Raw genomic sequence first — 27185 nt, 5'->3', positions numbered from 1 at the left:
CAACCCGAGTGCCCTAATTGGGTGGCAATGGAGTTGAGCTCCACTAAAGAATTATCTACCTCTGCACTTCTTGGCTCTGCACTCCCTAGCAGTCTGCCCAGATCAATAGCTAATCCTCTTGTTAGACACACTTTGCGTATATGGGCTCAGTTTAGGAAATGCTATGGTTTCCATGGTTTTTCCGTTTCCAGCCCTGTCGCACATAATCACCTTTTTTTACCTACTACGTACGATTCAGCATTCCATGTTTGGTATAGGAAGGGCATTAGACATTTTGAAGATCTTTTCATTGATAATCGCTTTGCTTCTTTTCAGCAGCTCTCTGTTAAGTTCAATCTGCCCAATGCTCATTTTTTTAGATATCTCCAAATTAGACACTTTATTGCTCCTTTAATTCCTAACTTTCCTGAAATGCCTGTGAAAAATGCTATGGACTTATTTCTTTCCATTAATCCACTAGGTAAAGGTTTAATATCAATTATTCGAGATAAATTAGCAGCCTTACGACGGGCCCCTGTGGATAAAATTAAAATGGCCTGGGAGCAGGATTTAAATACCTCCTTATCCGATGAGAGCTAGGACTCAATTCTCAAATCGGTTAACTCAACCTCTCTTTGTGCTCGCCATTGCCTTTTACAGTTTAAGATTGTTCATAGAGCCCATATGTCTAAATCTAAACTATCTCGATTCTACCCTAACATTAGTCCGCTCTGTGATAAATGCAAGAGGGGTGTGGCCTCTCTCATCCATATGTACTGGTTTTGTCCTAGCTTGGAGAAATTTTGGAAAGATGTCTTCACTACACTATCGTGTATTCTGAATCAGCACCTAGAACCAAACCCCTTAATTGCTTTGTTCGGTTTCTGGGGCGAGACAGATTTACGTCTGAGTCCGACCAAATGCCGAATATTATCCTTCGCCTCTCTCCTGGCTAGACGCTTGATCCTCCTTAGATGGAGAGATGTTGCCCCGCCCACTCATGCTCAATGGCTTAACGACATCGTGGCCTGCTTGGACCTCGAAAAAATTCATTATTCAGTTCTTAATTCGGATCTAAAGTTCCATAAGGTCTGGGGACCTTTTATCAAGTACTTTCATAACCCTCCTCTTGACTAGGGTTTTTTTTTTCTTTTTCTTTTCGGTCCCTTGCTTTCAGCTCCCTTTTTTTTTCTGGTAGTAGGCATTATTATCCTCTGTTGCTAAGTGTATTCACAGTCTGGGAGTTTGATTGTCCTGATTTATACTCTCTATATTGTGTTGTGGTTGGTCTGGAGTTGTTTTTTTTTGTGTTGTGGGGCTTGGGGAGGATACTAAGTTTACTTGTCTTCAATTTAGGTGCTTTTTTGTCAAATTCTCTTCCTTTGTAGCATATTGTCATTGTATGCTTAATTTTGCACTGTTTTAATGTTCCTCATTGGGATTTGGGGTTTTTTAATTTGTAAAATGTATAGAGAAACTAATAAAAAAATAATAAAAAAAACAATGGATGGGGCAGTGTGATGAAGGAGGTCTATGTGTCAACAAGCTATTTACTTCAGTGCTCATTGTCCATCAGCCTCTCATTGCCTCACCCCCATGATTGTTGTCCTCTTTCACCACTGTAGCTGCATTTTGGTATGTCACCAAGACCTCTCACAAATTTCTACAGATGTAACACGGAGAGCATTCTAACCATCTGGAATGGAGTTGCCAATGCACAAGATCAGAAAAGCTGCAGAGGGCTGTAATCTCAGGCCACACTAGCCACCCCACCACTGGGGAAATCTTCAAGCAACAACTGAATTGAATTGAATTTCAGTTTATTGTCATTTAGAAACCACAACTGCAATGCAGTTAAAAAAATGAAACAACGTTCCTCCAGAATGATATCACAAGAACACACGACAAAACAGACTACACCAGAAAATCCACATAATGTTCGGCAATCCCAAATCCAGAGTCCGGAGAGGCTGCTGCGATATCCACCTTTAAGAATCCCACCATCCCGGACAAGATCTTCTCATTGCTAACATCAGGGATGAAGCACAGGAGCCTGAAGACTTAATGTTTTAGGAACAGCTTTTCTCTCCAGCATCAGATTTCTGAACCAACAAAGACTACCTCACTATCTTGCTCTCTTTTTGCAGTACTTGCAGTACTTTTTTATGCATTGCTCTTGTATTGCTGTCACAAAACAATACATTTTGCGACATACATCAGTGATAATAATCTGATTCTGAGAGAAAGCTGACTCAGAGTTCTAATGAGCCGGGTTCAATCCTGACTTTGGGCTATGTGTATGGAACACTTACACCCTGTGACCGTGTGAACTCCATTTTCTTCTCACTCCAAAGGTGGTGGGTCAGTAGGTTAATTGGGTACTGTAAATTGCAAGTGAGTCCTGGAATTTTGGGGGCATTGGTGGAATGTGGGGAGAATAAAATGTGTTAGGGGAGGATTAGTGTAAAAGATAGGTGCCTGATAATGGGCAGAAGACATATATCTCTGCAGTCAGCTCCTGCTATTTCTCCTGATGCTCTATTTGGTGTCCAAGAGTGAGGAAAGTGAGTCAGTGAAGGTCATGCAATGTATTTGGACATTATGCCCCTCATGTTGAATAGCTAGTCATGCATGTTATCTATGAGATGTGACGCACTGTTGCAGAGAGTGTGTGAAGATGCAGTGAAGTGAATATTCGATATCAATCTTAATCGATAGAGATCGTTCAGGGTCATATTGTAAGGATATTTCTATATTTTCTAAAAGGTAGTGTCTTCAAAAATTCAGCACTCTCTCAATATGGAACAGATTAAATCTTGCGGTGAATTTTCTGTCATTTAAAAGCAATGCTATCAAAAACAAGCAGATAATTCTAAATCAAATTTATGCATGCCTTTACAAATACCAGCTGCATTTAGCACTGGATTCCTTGCTTTAGATTTTGTTACTATCATTTACACTTTTCCATTTCCAGATTTATAAATGTGCACCCTCTTGAATTATTTAAATTGACGAATCTTCAGAGATCCACTGGTTTAATTAGCCCGTTAACACTAATCACAAGACAATAGTTCTAGGTAGCGGGTTACTTTAGCAACTTTCTGTAAATGTCTAACACAGGGATAACTAGCTGATGCTGCACATTAATAATTCCTGTTAAATTGGGTAAGAAGGTAAAAACATCTTTTCAGATTTAAGCCCTCTGGGCTCACGTTGTAACTAGTTTGGTCGAGGAAAAAAATATCAGTCAACAGAACTCAAATAAATGAACCGTCCTCCAGTCAAGAATTTCTGTCATATCTAGTCTAAAAATAAAGTCCTCAGGGTACTCACTGTGTAAAACACATATACAAGTATAACACAGACATTCTGAACTTGCGCCTGTCCTTTGTCAATCTATATGGATAATATCGAGTCCTAAACCTGAAAGATCCACAAATTGGACAATACTGTGAGTTATTCAAGCAGGAACCTTTTATTTGTGAACAGAATTAAGGAGTCACATAGCACTGAAACAGGCCCTTAGAACAGGTGCATCCACCTTGAACAGCAAGCGTCTACTTAAACTAATTCTACACGAATCCCACTTTTTAAATTCCCTTCACATTCCCATCAACACCCCAAGATTATAACACTTGGTGGAATTTACAGCAGCCAATTAACCTGCGAGGGAAGTGGGTCACTCAGAGGAGGCTCATACAGTCACAGTGAGAGTGCACAAGACTTACACAGAGAGCACAGGAGATTGGAAATGAAGCCAAGCTCTTCAACTGTGAGGTAGCAGCTCTACCAGCTGTGCACTGTTCGACCCCCAGAGTTCTATTGCCTACTTAGCAAGCGTAATCCCTTGTAGAAAATTTATGACACAAGAGAAGGCTATTCAGCCCGTTGTGTCCATGCCAGTCTTAAAAGGGAAAGCCAGCCTGATACTGCTATCCTACACTGGTCTACACTCCTTCAAAAGATAGCCCTTCAAGTACACAGCCAAGTGATTTGGAACTCTTTAAGTAACATGTGCAGCTGATAATTCTCTACACTGCTAGGCTACAAACACAGAAGCAGAGATCTGAGCCTGGAAAGTCTCACCAAAAACCTATTTGATGTTTTCTGAATAGTCACTTAATTGGATGAAATTACATACACAAGACTAGGATAGACTTTAAAATGTAGGGACAAAAAGATTGTAGCACATGTTAATTTCACTCTGAACCTCAGGGGGTATTGTGTGAGGAGATTAAAGTGCATGCCACATTGGATGAAAAGAAATATAGCCAAAAATACAATTTTGGGATAAGGAAAAACTATCCAATGCAACGCAGGGTTCATGAACTACCTAATCCTTTCACCCCAACTTTAGGGTTTAATGATCTGAGCACATAGTGACATTATAAAGATTGGGGTCCTTTAGCAGAAGGACTGAGCTCGGCATTTTTACCTTTGTTCTAACGCTGCTGGTTGTCATCAATCACAGAATGTTTCCAGACCTCTCCCCCTTGTTCAAACGGTCTTGAGAAACTTGAATACAGATTTTAACTTCATAAGTAATCTGGATGGCTGAATTGATGCCCTGTGGCCAAGTTCACAACTGAAACAGAGGTAGGTGCGGGGGTAAGTAGTGTTGAGGAAGCAGTGAGTCTGCAGAAGGACTTGGACAGATTAGGGAGAATGGGCAAAGAAATTGCAGATATAATACACTGCAGTGAAGTGCATGATCATGTAATTTGGCAGAAGGAGTAAAGGTGTAGTCTGTTTTCTAAACAGGGAGTAATTCAAAAATCAGATGTACAAACGGTCTTGGGGGTCCTAGTCAATGTTCCCTCTTTTTTTGATATAGCTGTATGGACTAGCCATTACTCTGAGCAGGAAATCTTTACACAGCCTGAAAAATGTGTGGCATCCTAAGTGATTTTTTTTGTAATATACATACTCTGAATATTAAAAATGAAAATTGAAAATCACATACTTCTGATTTTGTTTATTAATTGAAAGACATAATGAGAAGCAGTACAACAAAGAAAGTCTTTGAAATTTAGTAAACTTTTACTAACTGTGTCCAATTCCAGCTGCGCGGCAACAAAGGCCACGTGCGTGGAAGCATTTTAGTTACTGCGCGGCCGTGCACTCGCGTAACTGAGGTCCTAGTGCGGGATTCCTTAAGATTTAACTTGCAAGTTGAGTCAGTAGTATGGAAGGCAAATCCAATGTTGGTATTCATTTTGAGAGGGCCAGAATATAAAAGCAAGGATGTAATGCTAAGGCGGTATTAGGCTTTGGTCAGATCACGTTTGGACTATAGTGAGCAGATTTATTTATTTAGAGATACAGCAAGGAACAGGCCCTTCCAGTCCATCTATTTAACCCTAGCCTAATCATAGGACAATGACCAACTAATCTACTAACCAATACAACTGTGGAGTGTGGGAGGAAGCAAGAGAACCCAGAAGAAACCTACGTGTTCAAGAGGAAGATGCACCAACTCCTTACAGAGGTGCCAGAATTGAACTCCAAACTCCAATGCCCAAGCTGTAATAGAATTATCATTGACAGCAATGCTCCCATAGCACATTATAGCTATGAAAGGATGTGCTGCTATTGGAGCGAGTTTAAAGGAAGTTTGGGGAATGATCTTGGGAATAAATGGGTTATGAAGAGCGTTTGATGGCTCAGAGCATTCTTCACTGCAGTTTAAAAGAATGAAGGGAGATCTCATTTAAAACTATCGAATCTTGTGAGGCCTTGATTGAGTGGGTCGAGTGGATATGGAGAGATGTTTCCAATAATGGGAGAGTCTAGGACCAGAGTGCACTGGTTCAGAACAGAAAATGTCAACTTAGAACAGAGATGAGGAGGAATTTATTCAGCCAGAGAATGGTGGATCTGTGGAATTCATTACCAGAGAGGCTGAGCCATTGGGTATATTTAAAAAGGGGGTTGATAGATTCTCGATTTTGCAAAGGCATCAAGGTTACCAGGGAGAAAGCAGAGAATGGGGTTGAGAGGGAAAATAAGTCAGCCGTCATGATCAAATAGCACAGCAGACTCAACGGTCAAAGTGGTCTAATTATGATCTTATGTCCAATACTTCAGATCTCTCACTTTAGTAATTAAATATTCCTGAGACACTTTTAAAAATTCACTGAAATTATGGAGAGTCATTAATATTTTTACAAGAAATCAATAGATGTTCAGAAAATTGAGGGCAAGTGCAGTAGTGACACTGAGGTGAAAGGTCATCTGTGATCTTACTGAGTGGCAGAAATAGCATAAGGGGGTGAATGGTCTACTTCCACTTCTATTTCTCATGGCAAGCAGCTACTTGGCCCATCGTGTTTCAGCTGAGCTAAGAGCCCATCAGACTAATCCCACTATCCAGTCCAGGCCATTTTCCATAATGCTGCACCGTGCCCTTCCTGGTAAGAGGGTTTATCGCGTCACCAGCTTTCAAGCAGTGTGCCCCTGACTCCCAATATGCTGTGGGCGAGAAAGGCTGTTGCCAGTTCTCCGCTAATTATCCTGCATCACCTTAAAGACATGCCTCTGTTAAGGAAATCAGTTACTTGCTATTCAACCCCTTGCTTATCAAGAATCTCTCCACGAGAATAATTTGTTTATAAATGCTTTTATAATTATCATTAAAGATCGTCTCACTCTCCTTTGACTTAGTCAGCTTTCCCTCAGTCTAACCTTCCCCAGGACTTCTGTCATCCTCCAAAATTCATTTACGCTGTACCTTCCAATGTAGTAACAAAATCTGCCCACATTATTCCATCTGACCGGTCTGCTCTAATATACCAGTGCCTTGGTCAAGCAATAAATGTTACCTGTGTGCCTTCCAAATTGCCTTATCTCCTTGCTGCCAATGCTCTCAAAGGAATTTGGAGACATCTTCCCTGCTTCCTCTATTTTTGCTGCATTATCCGTCATTTGTTTGCTTCACCATGTATGGCCTGAAATCCATCTGTCACTTACCTCCCCATCAAATGAGCCTGTTGCTATCTTCTTGCAGCATACTGCTTTCTTCCTCAATCTCAACCACATAGTTTAATACTGTAAAATTCCACTTTTTTTCACTTTCTTTCCATTTAACTCAAATCAATAGAGCATAAAACCTAAAATATAGACTGTTTCTGCACAGTACAGGCCCTTTGGCTCTTAATGTTGCCTACTCCAAGATCAATCTAACTCATCCATTCTACATAGAGCTCCATTTTTCTATCATCCATGTTCCAAATTGAACCAAACTTTAAAAAAACGAGGGACTGGAGACGGTGGAACCTGGAGCAACAAACAAATCGGGTGGAAGAACTCAGAGCATCAAGCAGCATCTGTCGGGGAAAAGGAATTGCTGACATTTCCCTGCATCAGGATGGGAAGTTTGATGATCATTCTTCCAGAGGCAATGTGATTTACAACCGAGCTGCATCAGCACACCAGTACTTTGCTCTCGCACACAAAATGCTGGAGGAACTCAACAAGTCAGGCAGCATCTATAGGAAAGTGTAAACAGTTGCCACTTTGAGATGAGACCTTCCTTCAGGACTTTACTCCATCAGGTTTCAAGCATCAGCATAGATTTCATTGTATCCACAAGTGGTGCCCTTAAAGAGCGCACCACAGTCATCACCTATGTTGTCAATAAAGTACCTTCTGATTTAACACTGTTTGGTTTACTGTCATGATACAGTAGCTGCTGCAGGAAGAGGACACCCTGACTGTAGCCAGGATACTGAGCATTAACCTGTGGTCACACACCAACTGTGGCTGTGGAGTGCAATCCATTTTTAACCCAGAACAAGGAGGATGATATACAAACAACCAATGACACCCTGTGCCACAAGGAAATCTGCAAAGCCGCCAACTTACTTTGAATAAAAGATAAACGATTCTCCTTGAACTTTGTACCGAGTAACACTTGTTCGTAAACTAGTCTTGAATGCCAGATGCAAACTTCAAGATGTTGCAGGTATCTCCCCTCCCAATTGATAGAGCCAGATATAGAAAAATTATTTGCCTGATCTTCTTTCACTGTACTGGCAATGCAACCTCCCTGGGGATACATTTGTGGCTACTGGAAGGCCAGATATTGGGTTGAATATCTTCAGATGTACACAAAAGTCTCAGAGAGTTTTAAACTGTTTGATAGGTCAGTTGCTCCCTAAGTACCTCTTGAAAATATGGTCTTCCTGTTGGAAGCTTCCTCTTTCTCTTCCAATACCCTGTGCTGCTCTGGCTGTCTTCTGCTCACAGCCCTATTTACCCTATACTTCAAGGCCAGTATCTCTGTCTGGAAGGAACAGTAAAAAGTCCTTGAAGTCAGAAAAAGCGTGACCACTAGAGATTCTGCTGCAAATCTTGAGCAACACACACAAAATGCCAGAGGAACTCAGCAAAGAGTTATCTTTTCAAGCTGAGACCCTTAAACAGGACTGGAAACAAATGGGGCACAAACCAGTATAAGAAGGGGGGGGGAGGTGGGGGAGAGTACAGGCTGGCAGGTGATAAGTGAGACCAGGTGAGGGGACATGTGAGAGGGTGGGGTTGAAGCTGGGAGGTGGTAGGAGGACGAGGTAAAGAGCTGACAAAGAAGAAATCTAATAAGAGAGGATACTAGACATTGAAAAAAAGAGAAGGAGGAAGGATACTAGATGGAAGACATGGGCAAGTGAGGAGATGAGAAGAGGTGACAGATTAACCAGAAAGGGAAATGGAATAAGAGCTGGCAGGAATAAGTGCCAGGAGAGAGATGTGGGAAGGATGAGAGGACACGGGAGTTATATAGTTCAAGTTCAAATTTAAGTTTATATATCATTCAACCATACATCAATATAGCCAAGCAAAATGGCATTCCTTGGTGCCAAGTGCAAACCACCCAGTACCCCCACACAGCACCCTGCACATTGCACATCGCACAAATAGTACATATGGTTAAAAAATTCAGAAAAACATATAGTCAGAAAGAGAAAAAATAATGTAAACCAAGTCCCTGAGCTGTCTTGGTTCAGCTTGTTCTTCCACCAAACTAACACTGGAGCCAGCACTGGACAAACACTGGAGCCAGCACTGGACAAACACTGGAGCCAGCACTGGACAAACACTGGAGCCAGCACTGGACTAACACTGGAGGAGCATCGAGCGAATTCCGGAAGACAAAGCTGAACAAGCACTGGAGAGCAGCATCGAATGAATACTGACTAAAGGGCAGCACCAACGAGGTATGAAAGCGAGTGGCACACAGCCAGCTCTGTTGTCTCCTTTGCCAACGACCACAACAAGCATCTCCGAGGCATGAGGGCCTTGCCCACACAGCAAACAAGGCAACCGTTGCTTTCCACCATCGGTCTCGCCAATGAACCAGTGAACTGAACTTGCAGTATGCTACACTATCAATGTCCAACAGGATCTGGAGATCACAATAAGAATGACCAAGACAACCACTCGCAGCTGTTCTCGGACCAGGTACACAGAGAGCATCCCTCTCAGCTAACACTACAGCACTTGGCATGCTACAGTTTATGGAACGTGAAAAAACACACTAAAAAAATCCCCAGAGTCTTGTAAAATCACAACTACAACAAGAAGGCAAACAGTAACAAAACTGCAGCAGTGGTTGGCCCTTCAAGCAGTACTGACAGGATGGTTGAATGCATGGTCAGCAATGGGAAGCTGTAACTGGAGCTTTGAGCTCCATATGACACTCCAAGTCTGCACTGCATGGTGACTGATTTCACCACCCATCTCCAGCAAGTGTTCAGTACGCTCAGCAACTGGAGAAACTCAGCATCCATGAAGAGGAAAAAACAGTCAACATTTTGGGCCAAGGCCCCTTCTTCAGGACTGGAGAAGAAGAGTGAAGAAGCCAGAAAAAGAAATTGGGGGGGGGGGGAAAGGGAAGAAGTACAAGCTGGTAAGTGATAGGTGAGACCAGGTGAGGGGGAAGGCGAGTGGGTGAGGGTGAAGCTGGGATGTGATAGGAGGAAGAGGTAAAGGGCTGAAGAAGAGGGAACCGGATAAGAGAGGAAAGAGAGCCATGGGAGAAAGGGAGGAGGAGGGGCAACAAGGGGAGGTGATGGGCAGTAGAGCAGAAAGTGTAAGAAGGAAGCCGGATTGGGGAATGGAAAAATGGAGACGGAGTGAGGATGGAAGTTAGAGGAATTGATGTTCATGCTATCAAGTTGGAGGTTAAAAACCTATTTGCCAACCTGTGCAACACAATGTCCAAATATTTGTGTATTTATTTATTGAGAAACAGTGCAGAAAAGGCCTCTCCAGTTATTTGAGCCATGTTGCTGAACAATCCCTTGATTTAATCTGATTCTAATTATGGGACAACTTACAATGACCAGTTAACCTCCCAGCAGTCATTGGACAGTGGGAGGACCTGGAGGAAACTCATATGGTTACGTGGAGAACATACAAACTCCTTATAGGCAACAGTGGGAACTGAACCTGAGGCACTTGTACTGTAAAATGTTGTGCTAACCATTACACTTATCATACATGTTCATGTACCATGGATGGCATTCGTTAAGATTTGGGTTCTGAGCAAGCGACACAACTGACTCGTATCTTTAGCTGAGAATTCTTGCAAGAACAGTCTTGCATCAGAGTCCAAACGTTCCAAATTTTTTAAAATATCTTACGTGGTGCTGAATTGGTTTGACCACAGCTGCAAATTTAGGTTTTGAAATTTAACAGCTGGAGGAGAACTTGATTTATGGGCTAGGGTATCTGATTAAAGGTGCTGCTATTCCACAGAGAAAGGCCTGACTTCTCATTCTCGAGAGAGACTGCAGCCGTCGGAAGGTGCAGCATCACTCAATGTGCTGGAGGGATTCAGCAGGTCGAACATCATTGTGTGGATAGCCAAAGGCTTTTTCCCAGGATGGAAGTGGCTAACATGAGGGGGCATAGCTGGTGCTTAGAAGTAAGTACAAGGCAGGAGTCAGAGGTAAATTTTTCACACAGAGAGTGGTGGGTGTGTGGAATGCACTGCCCCTGAAGGTGGTAGAGATGGGTATAATAGGGTCTTTTAAGAGACTCTTAGATAGGTACATGGAGCTTCGAAAAGTAGAGAGCTATGAGGTAGGGAAATTCTAGGCAGTTTCTAAAGTAGGTTACAACGTCAGCACAACATTGTGGGCCGAAGGGCCTGTAATGTTCTGTAGATTTCTATGTTTCTGTCATCTATGGGAGGAAAAGAATTGTTGAACACATACAAAAGCTGGATGAACTCAGCAGGTCGGGCAGCATCCATTGAAATGAGCAGTCAACCTTTCGGGCCGAGACCCTTCATCAGGACTCCTGAACAAATAACTGAACAAAGAATTGTTGATGTTTTGGGTCAAAACCTTGCACCATGAATAAGAGTAGAGAAATGCGATGGCCAGTATAAAGAGGAAATAAAGAGTGGTGAGAAAGGAGTAGAAATTACTTTATTGCCATACAAACTAGGGCGACACAGTAGTGTAGTGGTTAGCGTAATGCTTTACAGCACCAGCTCTAAGACTGGGGTTCACTTCCTTCTGCTGTCTGCGAGGAGTTTGTATGCTCTCCCTGTGACCACATGGGTTTTCTCCCGGTGCTCGGGTTTCCTCTCACACTCCAAAAACGTTTGAGTCAGGGTCAGTAAGCAGTGGGCATATGATGTCAGCACCGGAAGTGTGGCGATGCATGTGGCCTGCCCTCAGTACAAAACAGACAGTGCTGGTTATTGGGATAAACATGACTTTCACTGTATGTTTTGATGCATAGGTGACAAATAAAGCTCATCTTTAATGAAATTCCTTGTTTGCTTGAAGCTCAGAAGGTAAATGTTACGCTCGGTAATAATAAACAGAACAGCAAGTACAATACAGCAGACTGGTGCAAAGACCAGCCGTGGAAGTCCCGTGTATGACGTGCTGGGGGTTACTCACCGTAGTTGCTGTCATAGAAGATGATGAACTTCTGCCATCGCAGTTCGTTGACCAGTCTGAGCATGACGTCGCCGATCCGGATCAGGGGCCTGGCGGGCAGCGTGTACTCCTCGAGGCTGGGGTTGCGCGTGAGCTGGCAGGCGGTGCGCGGAGAGCCCTCATTGCTGCGCTGCACGAAGATATGCGGGATGTGCATGGTGTCCGTGAGCGACTGGAGAGCGCTGGCTGAAGCACAGCCGGTGGAGGACACCAGGGCCAGGATGCCTTGGGTCATCAGGTCGCATGCTGCCGACAGAGAGGAGAAGAAGGGATTAATGCCCAAGTTGCATCAGAAAGCACAGCTGTCAGCTCTCCACTGGCATGTGTACATACAGATTACTCCCCTGAATTGTCCTTTTCCCATTCACCAGCCCAAATTAAACTCTGATGCCTGCAAAGCTCCCTGGTGAAACATAGACAGGTGGATCTATTACTCCAGAAAACTCAGGGAGCACAGCAAATGACTGCAGTGAGTAATAAAGGTGTCACGCTAATAGAGGTGAGTTTAGGACTGGGCTAAAACCATTACTGCAGAGTGATTACTGCTGTAATCTACAAGGAGGTTTATTCCATAACCAAACCAAAGGTGTACCTGCCCTATATGAGCTTGTTCAGACATTGTAGAGCAGGGGTTCCCATCTTTTTTATGCCATGGACCCCTTGGACCCCTACCATTAACCAAGATGTCTGTAGATCCCAGGTTGGGAACCCTTGTTGCAGAGGGAGTTTCATCTTGCATCTTACCATGCTGAACCTGCCGGGAGAATGTATGGCCGGATGGTGTCAAAGGAGATTTTTCTCTGTAGGTAACCTACATAAAAACTACCCTGGGAGTGTCTGACAGGACACAGAGAAAGAGCTTTCCTCTCCTACACCTTATCTGCGCTGGGATCATTTTATTTGACAATGTATATGGAAGTCCATGGAGTGTTCAAGTATTAAAGCACAGAAACAGGCCTTTCAGCCCAACTCTTCCATGTTGACCAAGCTAGTCATGTTTGTTATTGTACCCTCCTTAACTATATCTGGCACCTTTTTCCATATACAAGGCACCATCGGCATTAAGGCATTGCCCCTCAGGAACTTCTTAAAATTTTCCCCTCACCTTGAACTGTGCCTTCAACTACCGAATTCCTTTTCATTGAAACAAAAACAAAAGACCTCGTGCATTATTTTGTTTGAAATCTGTACTGAAGCTAAACAAGCAGTGTTTGATTGAAATTGAAAATGCACTTGCAAAAAGAGACAGCTTTCGGGGAAAAGGGTTGTAGAAACCCCTATAAAGAATCTGCTCATGTTATGAGATGATTATGGATTGGACTGAGGACTGTGGATCAAGTTGGATTCTTTCAGTTTTATGTTTTTATATTCTGTGTTTTCGCCCATTCTTTGTTTTTGCCATTTTTGTGATTTGTTAGTTTTTTTTGTGAGGGGTAGGGGGTTTGGGGTTTGGTGTTTGTGCTGCTGTTTTGCGTGATATATTTGTTTTAATGCATGGAGGGTTTTTTGTTTTACTTTGAACAGCTTCCACGGTTTTCTTTGTTTCGTGGTTGTCTGGAAAAGATGAATCTCAGAGCTGTAGACAACAGACAATAAATATATCTTTGAAACTGATGAGTTCAGAGTTCATTACAGCCATTGAGGTCATTCTGAAGTGCAGAATATCTATATTTCATGCAGTGAAATGTGGCAACCAATTCAAACAAAAGTTAAATCATGCTGACGAAGGGATAAATATTGGCCAAGATCATGTGGAACAACTCCTTTGCTTTGGTCGCACAGGGGTTCAGTTACTGAGTGGGGTGCGTGGGAGTGTAACAGTTAGCATAACACTATTTCAGTGCCAGCAACCCAAGTTCAATTTCCACTGCTACTTGTAAGGACTTAGTATATTCTCCCCATGACTGCGTGGGTTTCCTCCGGGTTCTCTGGTTTCCTCCCACACTCCCAAGATGTCTGGGTTAATAGGTTACTAGTCACATGGTTGTAATGGGGTGGCATAGGTTTACTGGGCTGGAAGGGCCTGTCACAGCTCTATGTGGCTAAATAAATAAATAAATAAACTCTTCCTGGGCTTCCAGCCAGCTACAGCTGTTGATTTTAACCAACATTTGGATGACAAATTCCACCATCTTCATCAGGGACATCTAATCTAGTGGTATTTGTATATTCAACTCCCATTGTCCGTCCCTCCTGAAGGGTTAGTCCAATTGTAAACAAGGTGGTACTGGGGAAACCTGATTGGTTGAGGACTAACCAATCATAAGGGATGGGTGACGGGACCGTCACTCCTGATTGGTTTTCCTCAACCAGACTAGACCTGCCGAGGCATCATCCTTGATGCAGATGGCAGAGTTTGTCATCAAAATGTCAGTTAAAATCAATACCTGTACTTGGCTAGAAGCCAGAGAAGAGTTTATTTGTCATATATGCAGTGAAAGCATTAGATCCTCTTTCAAATAAATAAATGATTCCCCGAGACTTACACCATTGATTTCAAATCCCACCAGGACTCTCGGGAAATTTAAGTTCAACTGATTAAGTAAATCTGGAATTTAAATAAGATCTGCCACTTTACCCATTCTGGCCCATATGTAACTCCAGACCATCCAGCGCAATCAATTCTTAATTGCCACAGCTCAAGAGCAATTGGGATGGACAATTACTGCTGGTCCTAAATTAAACCAGACTGGGAGGACTTCCTAGCATCAGCATCTACCGTGCCCATGCTTTGAAGCACTGTTTCACTGTCTCATCACATGCTGGTTCAAAGTGGAGTTCCACATTTATCCTTGTACCACCGTCTCCTATTTTATTCTGATCTCTGCAAAATCCTACCTTAACCATTATATAAATATCACAGCAGTTGATTTCTTTCACCTGTGGTGCTTATGCTGCTTCTTTGAAATAACTTCCTAATTTAGTGCCGGAACTCTTTTTTTCTCTCAAAACTGCTTTGTTTCATTTGCGTAAACATGTTGAATTGCCTCTCAAGTGTTCTCTGGAGTTGATTTCAACACCTGGCTGACGGTAACATTCTAGATAGTTATCCATTCATAAAGAAGCCCACCCCCGTCCCCATTTTTCCATTCCTCCCAGTTCTTTAGTAAACTATTTCAAATCAATGATCTCTATTAATAGACTGATTTGCCAGAGGAAATACAATAGTTTATGTGGGCTTAATCTTGCAAGACTGCATTTTGTTTCCCCATACTCTTCTCTATACAGGGTGAGCAAGTCAGCACTCTCACCATGGCTTTGACACCCTTTGTATTTATTTATTGAGAGCTATAGGTTGTTAAGCTGATGAGTGGTAGTGGGGTCAAGCTCCCTCTACCTAAAAGTGCTCCTCACAGCATGCGCCTCAAATAGCCTCTGACAACCAAGTCCAACTCCTGGCCTTCTCGTGTGGCTTAGCCTCTAAGCCCGACGGAACTGTTCCTACTGACAGGAGAAGGGGCGAAGGCGAGTCCTGGCGCCTTAAAACCAGTACTTCAGGTAGATGGAGCTCGTCAGCCCGGGAAGGCAGTCCATCTAAGAGAGGGAAAACTCTGATTTCAACCCTCCGCTGCCTTGCAGCCACACCCACTCATGGGAAAGGCTTCGGGAGTAAACCCTGAGGACAAACCCAGAGCTGGAGTCCCTAAGGCAGTCCGACATTGTCTTCAACCTCGTTCTGGCAACTACTGCGACGACACTGGTGCCAAGCTGTATCATCCCTTGGACAACATCGGTGTCGTGGAGAGGGGAGACTTGCTGCATGGGCAACTGCCGGTCTCCCATACAACCTTGCCCAGGCCTGCGTCCTGGAGAGGACACTCGCAAGGCTTTCCAGGCGCAGATCCATGGTCTCGCGAGACTAACGGATGCCATCCATCCAGTGTGGAACAGGTCCTTCTGGCCCATTGACCCCACCTATCAACACTAGCCTCATCACAATTTAACTACTACCCAGTATATCTTTGGACAGTGGGAGGAAACCAGAGCACCCAGAGGAAACCCACGCTGTTCATGGGGAGAATGTACAAACTCGTTACAGACAGTGCTGGAATCGAATTCCTAACTCTGGAGCATTAACTGTTACACTACCGTAGTGCCCCTAAGAGTTCCTTCCCAAGGCTGATGTTGTTGCTGTAGATCATACTATTTAAATGTCATGCTTGGTTCTCTCCTTTAACAAGATGCTATGCATTCGAAGTATTAGTCCTTTACAATATGTGGGCCATGTGCAACGAGTGGTGATATAAAGGAGCACAGAGCTCATTAGGAGGAGTGAAGTTGTCCACAAGCTGCTCTTTCGACCACAGGAGTCATATATTTAACCGTAATTAAAAGAGTAATTAATTTATTGTGCTCTTTACTTTCAATCATACTACCCAGAGCCTGAAACAAAAGTGCCTCATCGACAGAAAGGGTTTAGAATAAATTATCAAGCAGGTAATTTCCGAAGCTCTCAAACTCTTTGGAAACCTGGTAATTAAATAAGCACAAGCTGTATGTTGAAGAAGATGATTCACAAGATCTTAGTCCTTAAGGGGAAGCTGTGAATGAAAGATGGGCGTTTTATATCAAAAAATCAAGGCCATGAAGTTATGCATTGCAGTTAGTAATATTTACTACGTCAGGTATAACTTCTTGCTTATTAAGGTATTGGAAGTGGTTTTACATTCACTGGTTAATGCTTGTTAAAACAATGGGCACAAGATCTGAATGTGAATATCATAAGAATTTGAACATTCATACAGCATAGTTTTTATCTAGATACATCTCTCAATACCACAACAGATTGATTCAGTTTGTCATTTCCATTGCACATTCAACTTTTACATATATATACACACACACACACACACACACACACACACACACACACACACACACACACACACACACACACACACACACACACACACACACACACACACCCCCCCCACCCCCCCCATAACTCATCCCCACTAACTCACTGTACCCCCTTAATGAAGGCATTTATATGATACCTCTTCTTAACAGCAATATGTGCATGCATGTGATCATGGATCCTACCTCTGGACTCAACTCCACTATCGAATACCCTGCCCATATTGGAAGTTGCCTTTGTGAACAACGCAGTGAAGTTGCTTGTTCCATCAGTGATGGGGCTATGATACAGCTCTGTTCCAAAACTCATACATATTCAGAGGAAGAAACAGGTTCTTCCAACATTCAAACACACACAAGAGAAAATCTGTAGATGCAGGAAATCTAAGCAAACACACACAAAATGCAGGAGGAACTCAGCAGGCCAGCCAGCATCTATGGAGAAGAGTACAGTCAACGTTTCGGGCAAGACCCTTCAGCAGGATTCCAACCCTTCTGCTGAAGGGCTGAAGGGTCTCGGCCCGAAACATCGACTGTACTCTTTTCCATAGCTGCCGGCCTGCTGAGTTCCTCAAGCACTTTGTATGTGTTGCTCCTTCCAACATCCCATTACATTAAATATAAATATTAATATAATGTAATATAATGGATCTGAGTTTATAGCAGGACATCTGCCACTTTCTAACCCAGCTTCATTTGAAGCCGTATTCAAGCCTGGATTCCAGGAATGGGCTATGGCATTGCCTGGTGTGATAATGGGTTGTTTTGGGGGCAAATGTCTTCTTACGAAAAATTGTGACTAGCCGAAGTTTTATGAAAGCCACCTTACAATGATATGTACATATAACTACTTAAACCATGAATGTTTGGGGGATATAGGAACAGTGTGCCATCCTATGGTGGCTGAAAGTACAAGATTAAATGGAGGAGGTCTAGAACAGAGTGAAAAAGGCTGATTTTACAGCAAGCAGTAGGGCAATGGAATTTTCTTTCCAAGATAAGTGTTTGAGGCAGAGTTAAGACAATAAGGTAATGTGTAATGGAAGAAAGGGGGATAAAGGGAAAAGAGAGGGGAAATTCAATCAGAAGTACTGCTGATCCTCAATCCTAGTGTCATCTTCTCTATAACCCATGGACCTATTTGAGTAACACTGCCAGTTTATTGGCAGAATTTCTTGTCTATGTTTAGCCTGGCATGAATCATCTGTACTCAGCAGGAATCTGGTTGACGAAGTCCCAATGAGTTTTTAAATTGTACCTATAATTGAAGTGAGCAGAAAGAAGGGTATTTCCTGTCAGCTCTATTTGTGTATAAGCAGCCCTGAAATGACACTGTCCAAACCAAGAGATGAGAATTTGCTCTTTTTCCAATTATAGACGAGGCAAGGATACTTTGCTTTATTAATTTAAATGGGAATTGATTCAAGATTCATTTGCGAGATGGTCTCATAGAACAAGTTCCATTTCCCATGGGTTGATTCCTTTTTAATCATCTTTGGTCTTTCATAACTACTACACGTACCAGGGTAAAGTGCTAGCAGAAATATCAATGAAAAATCATTCAACACAAACGGAGAGCTCAAGATTTTCAACTCATTATTTGTGTACTGAGTACAAAAATTCTGTTTCATCAATGGCTATTGAGTTAGAACAGAAATAAAAGTAGCTTAGAAGTCAATGTGTCTTCCAAGAGATGCATCCTCAGTTCAAAGGGCAGCAGGCCAGTGTTTTATCTGTGGTTTCTATGCTGTTTCCTCCATTTTCAGCCCTATTAATTGACCACTGTATATTTTCCTTAATGTGAGTCTAGAACTAGGCTCAGGTCCAGGGCTCAGTGAAGGAAATAGGACACTACCTTGGTTAGAGGAGACCAGGAAACCTGGAGACATAGGAGGCAACAGATGCTGAAATCAGGAGCAACTAACAAGTTGCTGGAGCAACTCGATGGGTCAGGCGGCATCTGTGGAGGGATATGGACAGTCAATTCATCCGGACTCTCGATTCAACCTAGCAATGCCTACCTGTTCTATCAGTCTGTGTTGAGCAGGTCCCAAGATCATCCAAAGCAGAACTGGCTCAATATTAGTCCTACAATAAAGATGGTGGGATAATTGTTCACCTGCATTGCCTGGACAATGATTGGTCAGGTGCACTAACTCCATGAAATCAATTATATGAAAAAGAGATGTGTTGGATGTGTTTATTAGGTCCTCCAGTTGGTCATCTACACCCCTATCAAATCATCAGCAGCCACAAAAATAGCTTAATGCTTCAGAGGGGTATATGGAGTGCTGGGGTACATGAGCTGTCTTGGGAGTCCAGGGAGGGGTAGCAACATTGGTGAAGGAGCTTTCTGTGTCCACTGCAGGGCAGCTCACTCTCTTTTGGACACTCAGCTCTCACCTGTGGCTCCGTTCAGCTTCTTGCATGCAACAATGAACACACCCCAGTATACTGTTTTGACAGGTGGGCTAAATGAGCTGAGGGGAGCCAGAGGACCTCATACCTTGGTGAGTTAGAGACATGCCTGTCCTAGCATGCCAAGTGTAGGTGGACTGGGTGGATGAGATCAACAATGAGATCCAACAGCTGGAAAGGTTGTTTTGCAATGCTTTTGTGGGATAGAAGGGTATGACAAGTCATGGTTATTCACTGCAACTAAGGAAGACCCCGGTTGTGATGACTACTCAAACCATTCAGATTCTGAGGTTGGAAGAGCGGAATTGCCGTAGTACAACGGCTTTTCCATTTTAAAAGCTCTCCCACACAGGTTTCTTCATGCAATTCTCAAAGAAGCCTTAGCAGTGGCTCCATTACCAGGCCCAGGATAGTTACCATGTCCTTATTGTGGACGCCATGTCCCTCACAACTTGGACTCAGCAGCAGCCTTTGAATGCACACTAAAAGAACTGAAATAATCCAACCGCCATCATCAGGTATGATGAACTATCAATCAATCATTGATTCAAAAGATCTAATCAATTCATAGCAGAGTCATTGATGGACCATCCTTTCATAACCCATGGGAAAACCACCAGAAAGAAAATTGAGCCCCACGCTTTCCACTGTGCCTTTCTCTGGCAGGTGAGAGTGCTACACCTCAGATCATTGTCTAACACAGCAACATCATCAACCACCCACACTGCCAGGAATCCCCTTATTATTTTACAATAATCAGAACCCGAGACAAGAGAGCAGAGATCACCAACTACAATCCAAGGCGCAGCCACTCCAAGTGTGAATAACATGTTTGGAGATTTCACAACGACAGTCCAAGGTACGGTCACACCAAGTAGAGCGTATGCGGAAACTACAGCACAAGGGGCAATAGATGTCTGTACAATGTCATTTTTTACAGTGAGACTGGTATTTCTTTGGTTAACCAAAAGGTAAGAGACAAAGGTAAGCATGTGCAGCGAGCTGACTGATTAACCTTGATTTTACTGAACAGTGGAGCAAACTCAAGGGGCTAAGCATCAAATGCTCTGCCCTTTTACAACAGCTTGTTCTGACCGATGCATTCGTGAGAAACAATTAACTGTTTGATATTAGAATAATGCTTAATTAACTCCAATAAAAAATGAAGGACGTTGCTCCAACATGACTTCTTTTCTGTGTTAACACAGCATATGATCAGAGTTACCAATCAGAAAGCAAATTGCATAGGCTCACATCTCAACTCACACAACAACCTGCATTTTACTAAAGGAGCCATTGCTCCATTTGCACAAGCCAAGGTCGTGGAGTCACACAGCACAGAAACAGGCCTTTCAGCCCGTTCTCCAGGATCACCATAGCTCTTCTGTGTGGGACAGCAGACAAATCAACCAGGGTTGTTATTTTTTTAATCTCTAATGATTATTAATCACTCTGGGTTTCATACTGCTCGTGCAGAATGACTAACTGGCTTTTTTAAATCATTGATGATCTAAAGAATAAACATCTTATATTGCAATTTTCAATTTTTTCCACTTGGCTGCTGGAATAATTATGTAATAATAAAGGCGTTGACTCTACAGCAGAGACCAGCAGATTAAAATTTCAACTTTTTGGAGCTTAGCTTTCAAGATGGAAGAATTTTAGTCCTTGACTTAAACTGGGAATAGTGCTCCCCCTGACATTATCTAACAATGACAGACTCAACTGATACAATTAATTTCTTCTGCATTATCAGAGCTGGATATGTATGAGGTGACCAGGGCAGTGAAACAGCAGCATTAAAATGAAATAATGCTACATATTAAATTACAATAATAAATTATAACGAGTCCCTTGGCCTTTTAAGGGGGAAATCATAAAACTGTAGGAGCATGTCCTTGAATTGCAACACATACTTTTCAAAGAAACGTGGAGAACGACGGGAGCAACCCACTATGAACTATCATTGCATTTTCAATTAGCTGTACAGTTTACAACCAGGCTAATACTAATAATGAATCCTCTTGAAGGGTCTTGGTGTGAAATGTCAGCTGTTTATTCCTTTCCATAGATGCTGCCTGTCCTGCTGAGTTCCTCTAGCATTTTGATTGTGTTACTAAACATAATAATAACCTCAAATTTATAGGGGCTCCCTGGGTTACATGTGGCCTGACTTACCAAAATCCAATTTTATGCAAATTCTCCCATCCATTCTTAAAGCATTTGTATCAAGCCTGTATTAATAATAAAATGTTCACGCTATTTATTAATGACTAGATACAGTATATGGTCCACTAGTTTAATTATGGGTAGCAGTGGGGTGAAATTGAAGAATTGTATGTAGAGCTATATGACACTGAGACACGAAACTGCAAATGCTGGAATCTAGAGCAACAAGCAGTCTGCTAGAGCAGCTGAGTGGGTCGAGCAGCATCTGTGGGTGGGGGTTGTGGGGAAAGAAATTGTGGCCATTTCCAGTAGAAACCCTGCATTAATACAGATGTAGTGATTTGGTGCAATATGACACGGATGGTGATAAAGAAATAACATTTCTCCCTTAGAAAAATTGGCATACAGACAGTTCTCATTAACAGAACCCTTACGTAACCTGAACACTGCCTATTGTCCATTCACTAATGAAAGCACCATAATTGAATTGCTTCAGTTCTAACTTCTGATGGACAGATTTATGAAGCATCTCCCCTGACAGAATTCAGAATTACTGAGGAAGCACACTCCCCTAAGTGGTGAATGCACAATCCACCAAACACTCTGAAGGATATCATCAAGGTCACCATGATAGCAGGACCTCCCCACCCTCTGGCCTTGACGATAGACCACAGCAGGGCCAGTCACCCTAACTGAAGAGCTACTGCAATGCTTCCTCACCAGATCAGGAACCCCCAACATAATGCCCCGAGCAATGAACCATCACTACATTTGACTCAAGGGAAAGGCTCAGTGGGACACTCCATATATGGGGGAAAATAGAAAACAAATTAAACATGTCATTGTAGCCATTCTATGTAGAATGGTCAATAGACAATAGACAATAAACAGTAGGTGCAGGAGTAGGCCATTCAGCCCTTCTAGCCAGCACCGCCATTCACTGTGATCATGGCTGATCATACACAATCAGTACCCCGTTCCTGCCCTCTCCCCATATCCCTTGACCCCGCTATCTATAAGAGCTCTATCTAACTCTCTCTTGAATGCATTCAGAGACTTGGCCTCCACTGCCTTCTGGGGCAGAGCATTCCACATACCCACCACTCTCTGGGTGAAAAAGTTTTTCCGCATCTCTGTTCTAAACAGCCTACCCCTTATTCTTAAACTGTGGCCTCTACTTCTGGACTCACCCATCAGCGGGAACATGCTTCCTGCCTCCAGTGTGTCCAATCCCTTGTTAATCTTATATGTTTCAATCAGAGGTCAAAGCACACTTCAGTTTTTCTCCATTTAACCCAACCACATGTCTTCTATAAAACAAAGTTACAGTTACACAAGGGTTTCAACATCCAAGACTGATCATTCCATAATCACTGTAGCCGTACAGGTTTGGCCAATGAGACCCTCAAATAAGAGGATAAATGTCCAGATAATCTGTTTTCACTGATGTTGATTGATAACTAAACATTGGACTAGATACTAAACTAAAAAACAGAAAAACATGGAAATACTCAGTAGGTTAGGTAGTATCTGTGAAGAGTGAGAGAGATGAAGTTAGACATCCATTAGATAGAAAATGTTTCAGTTCAGGATCCTGGGTCACTGATAACTTTTTCTGTCCCTTTTCTGATCTTAAATCTGTACCCTCTTGTGTTTGACTCTCACTTTTGTACTCCTGCCCATTTGCCTCTACATCTCTTGCTGTATCTGTATGCTAACCTGAAATGAAACTTGTAGAAAATGGTCAGACATCTTTGAACATAGTATTTAATAGTCTAACAACTTTTGAATGATGTGCTTTTCTTCTATTCATCTACCAAAGTGCACAACCTCACATTTTTACTCAGTACACCCATTAGCTGCTTCCCCTAACTCACCTAACCCAATTAAATCCCTCACTCTTTATTTTCCTAAATGCCTTTATATCATCAGTGAACTTGGAGATTTCATTTCTTCATCAAAGATACTCATATAGATTGCAAATAAATGATACTCAGCATTAACCTCTGAGAAATCCCAGCTTGAAAAGGCTGATCTTCACCAATGCTTTCCTTTCTATCTGCTAACCAGTCTTCTTTCCAAAGCAACATACAGGCTACCCCTGTGTAAGGAATGGATTCCATTTTCACAGGCGGCCATGTTAAATTCTGTTCACAAGTCTGAAAGATGTATTTGGTATGCCAACCCCACCTACACTGCACCGTAATTAATGGCATCAAAGCACATCAGAAAGAACAATTACTAAAAGTGCGGGGTGGGGGGAGAGAGAGGGGTAACTATTTCTGCTAATCAAAGTTCAAAGTACATTTATTATCAAAGTATGTTTACATTATTCAACCTTGAGATTCATTTCCTTTCAGGCAGCCACAAAACAAAGAAACTCAAAAAGAACCCATTAGAAAAAAAAGACCTTCAAACACCCAACGTGCAGAGCGAAAAAAGGCAAATGACCCAAACAATCAACACAAGCAAATAGAGTTCTGAACTGAAGTCCACAAAGAGAGTCCGGTCCACAGACCTTAGTTCACAACAGAGACAAGTAATTGTCATGGAACAGTGAGCTGAACTGGCCCATCCCTTGTCACAGGCCCCGACAGCCTGACCTTTTCAATCTGGTGTGGCACTTAAATCATCATCCAAACATCGGGTTCAGTTGCTTCAATGTGCTCTGGGGCCTGGAGCCCGCCGTCTCAGTCCAGCCTTTATGCAACATTTCCAATTCGGCCTGGCACTTAAATCAATTAGACCCCGGGTCTTCCTTGCTCTCACTGATGGCCCAGCTGCATCGAATTGCCTCTAACTTCAAAGGGAAGTTACAGGCTATTGGTTGTGATGATTGTTTGCCAGAAATCATAGGAACAAATGTACATATGTACACAAGATTTTTGATTTTAATAATATTATAGGAGTTTATTCATACCTATGGGATCTCATAATGCAAGTAATCATAATTTGAGGACAGTAAATATTACCTTTAATACAATGATCCCTTACATCATACAGTAATGTTTAAGTATGGCATTTTCAAGGGCCTTTAGCAAATCCAAATACACCACATTAACCGACAATCCCTTATCTATTATGCTAATTAAAACCTAAAGAACTCTCATCAATTTTTAAATATGATTTTCCTTTCATAAAATCATGTTGACTCTTCCTAATTGTATTATGCATGTCTAAGTGCTCTGTTATCACTTCCTTAATAATGGATTCCAGCTTTTTCATGTCAACTGATGTCAGCTAATTAGGCTATCGTTCTCTATTTGCACACTCCCTCATTTTAGTGATACTACATTTGTCGTTTCCAAATTCTACGCAATGATAAACAATGACAATTGATGCATTGAGTCACTGGAGTCTTCTAGTTTAGATTCCTAGGACACAACAAGGTTCAGGGTATTTATCACCCACCAGACACATAAGTTTACCTCATATATTCTCTTTGTTTTAATTACATTAATTGATTTAAGTTCCTCCCTATTTTTTGCTCCACAGTTAATAGGACTTCTGTGGACTTTAAATATCCATCCTGCAAAGACAGTTTCAAAATATTTGTTTAACTTCTCTGCCATTTCTGTATTTCATTTTATTAATTATCCTCTCTCAGCTTCTAAAAGACCAGCTGATCTTCCCTTCCTCTTTATGTTCTTGGAGTAGCTTCATAGTCTGTTTTTACATTTCATGATAATTAACACTTGCTATTTTCTTTTCTTTCTCTTTGTCATTCACCATTTATTCCTGACATTCTCCCAATTTATTATGCCCGTTACTATTCTTTGCAACTGCAGGGAATGCACAGTAGCTGCCTCAGCTCTGGTGACATGGGTTTGATCCCAATTTCCGGTGCATGCTCTCCCTGTGAAGATGTGTGTTTCTCCCGGGTGCTCCAATTTGCTCCTACAAATGAGATGTGTGGATTGGTCACTGTAAATTGCTGTTCGTGTGCACTGAGTGGTAGCATTGATGTGAATGTGGGGAGAATGGATCATAGAAAAAATAGGCAGAGAGAATGGCTTTGCTCTGTGAACCATTATAGATTAGATGGGTCAAGTGCCTCCTTCTATATCATATGCAAGTATGGAGCTCTGTTATGTTTTTACTTTCAAAATACCATCCAAACCTCTTTGGTTAACTACAGGTGAATCGATCAATTTCCCCTGAAGTTCTTATCTTCCTGTAGATTATGATTTATTGAGAATGCCTGCAACTGTTTATTTACTTTTGGTCAACTTTTTCCCTTAAACCAGTGTATCTGCCTTTATTAACTGTACATTTGGACATAAGCCACAGAGCTACAGTGGTTGATAGAAACTGCAGTTGCTGGAAATCTGAAATAAGTTGTGAAAATGTGTGAGGTACATAGCATCTGCACAGGGAGAAGAAAGACAATGCTTCATTCACTTGAAAAAAAAGGATTTGTTTTAAGTTGCAGAGAGCAAGAGGGATGGAGAGACCCAAGAGAATGCCAACGATTGGGTGGAGAACATAGCCAGTCTGGGTGATGTGACTGCTTGTGGTGCTGCTTAAGAGAGGGGATCAATGCTCATTGCCAGCAGAGAATGAAGGAGATCGGTCAGAAATTTATTGGAATACATTGAGTCAAAAAGTAGCAAAGGCTTGGATGCGTATTCCAGCTGCAACTGAGTTGAGATGGGTGATGTTATGGTGGCAGAAATACTTAGTATTGACATAGAGATGAGGTCCAAAGCTCAACTTGTTGTTAAATAAGTTCAAAGGCATTCTTAAGTTTTAAACTTTGTTGACAGCTTCAGAAGCCAATGTGCCTGGGGATGGGATAGCAGGCACCACATTAGGAGTGATCTAACTAACGTACAAGGAGTCAGCCTAGACTCAGCTGCCAAGTGGTAGAAGTTTTGATTAAAACATGCAAGATCCCCAGGGGTCCTGGATGTGGAGAGGATGTTTTCTATGGTGGAGTATTCCCAAACTGGTGGTCATGATTTAGAAATAAAGAGTCACCCATTTAAGGCAGAGATGAGATAATTGATTTAGTTTTCTCTCTCAGAGGGTTGTTAATCTTTGGAATTCTCTTTCTGAAAGACAATACAAATAGAATTTTGGAATATTTTTAAGGCAGAAGTGTAGAGGGTCTTGATAAGAAAGGGGGTGGAAAGTTCGGCATACGTAGTTGGGAATGTAGAGTTGTTGCTGTAATCAGATTATCTATGAGGAGCTAATCCTGGTCCTAAATTATATATTTGAATATATTCCAATTATTATGAACCTCCTACTGCAACTTTAAATACCAAAACTTCTTCCATAGTGAGAAGTCTCCTTAAAAATGGCAAGGACACTGCAAACCCTAATCGCCCACCAGAGGTCACCCATATTGATAGGAGGAACAGAAAAGTAAAATATTGCTTAAATCGTCTGTTGCTGATGAATGCTGGTGGTCAGAAAGGCTTGGCTGTCTAAGTGCGTGAAAGATGAAAAAGTAGCAGAAAGATGCGGCAAATGATTGTTTCTATTATAAAGGTGGTGGAATACAAGAGTAAAGTGTTCTTACTGCAACCTCAAAGGTTTTTAAAGATTAGCTTTCTTTGAAAATCAAACTAGATGCACCATTTGCATCAATGACCAACACGTCTGAGGATGAGCTGAAGGCAGTCTGCAAGGGAGGCCATATTTCCAGCCCCAACAGAGCATGTCCGCAGTTTACTAATCCTAACCCATTTGTCTTTGGAATGTGGGAGGAAACCAGAGCACACGGTCATAGAGAGAACGTACAAACTCATTACAGACTGCAGTGCGAATTGAAACCCTATTGCTGGCACTATAAGTTGTTGC

At 42.1% G+C, this 27185-nt stretch overlaps 1 protein-coding gene across 1 annotated transcript in view; it reads right to left on the bottom strand.

Moving 5' to 3' along the window:
• LOC140714256 (glutamate receptor ionotropic, delta-1-like) overlaps window positions 1–27185 on the bottom strand; it is an 870844-nt gene that overhangs the window by 481874 nt on the left and 361785 nt on the right. The window contains exon 3 of the mRNA XM_073025312.1: window positions 11895–12179. Within this exon, the coding sequence (XP_072881413.1) occupies window positions 11895–12179 (285 nt within the window). The remainder of the gene's footprint in view (window positions 1–11894; window positions 12180–27185) is intronic.

This window comes from Hemitrygon akajei, chromosome 21 (assembly GCF_048418815.1).
Source record: "Hemitrygon akajei chromosome 21, sHemAka1.3, whole genome shotgun sequence".
In the NCBI taxonomy this organism is placed as follows: Eukaryota; Metazoa; Chordata; class Chondrichthyes; order Myliobatiformes; family Dasyatidae; genus Hemitrygon; species Hemitrygon akajei.
The sequence above is the reverse complement of the archived record's forward strand: the minus strand, read 5'-3'. Positions and strand labels throughout refer to the sequence as shown.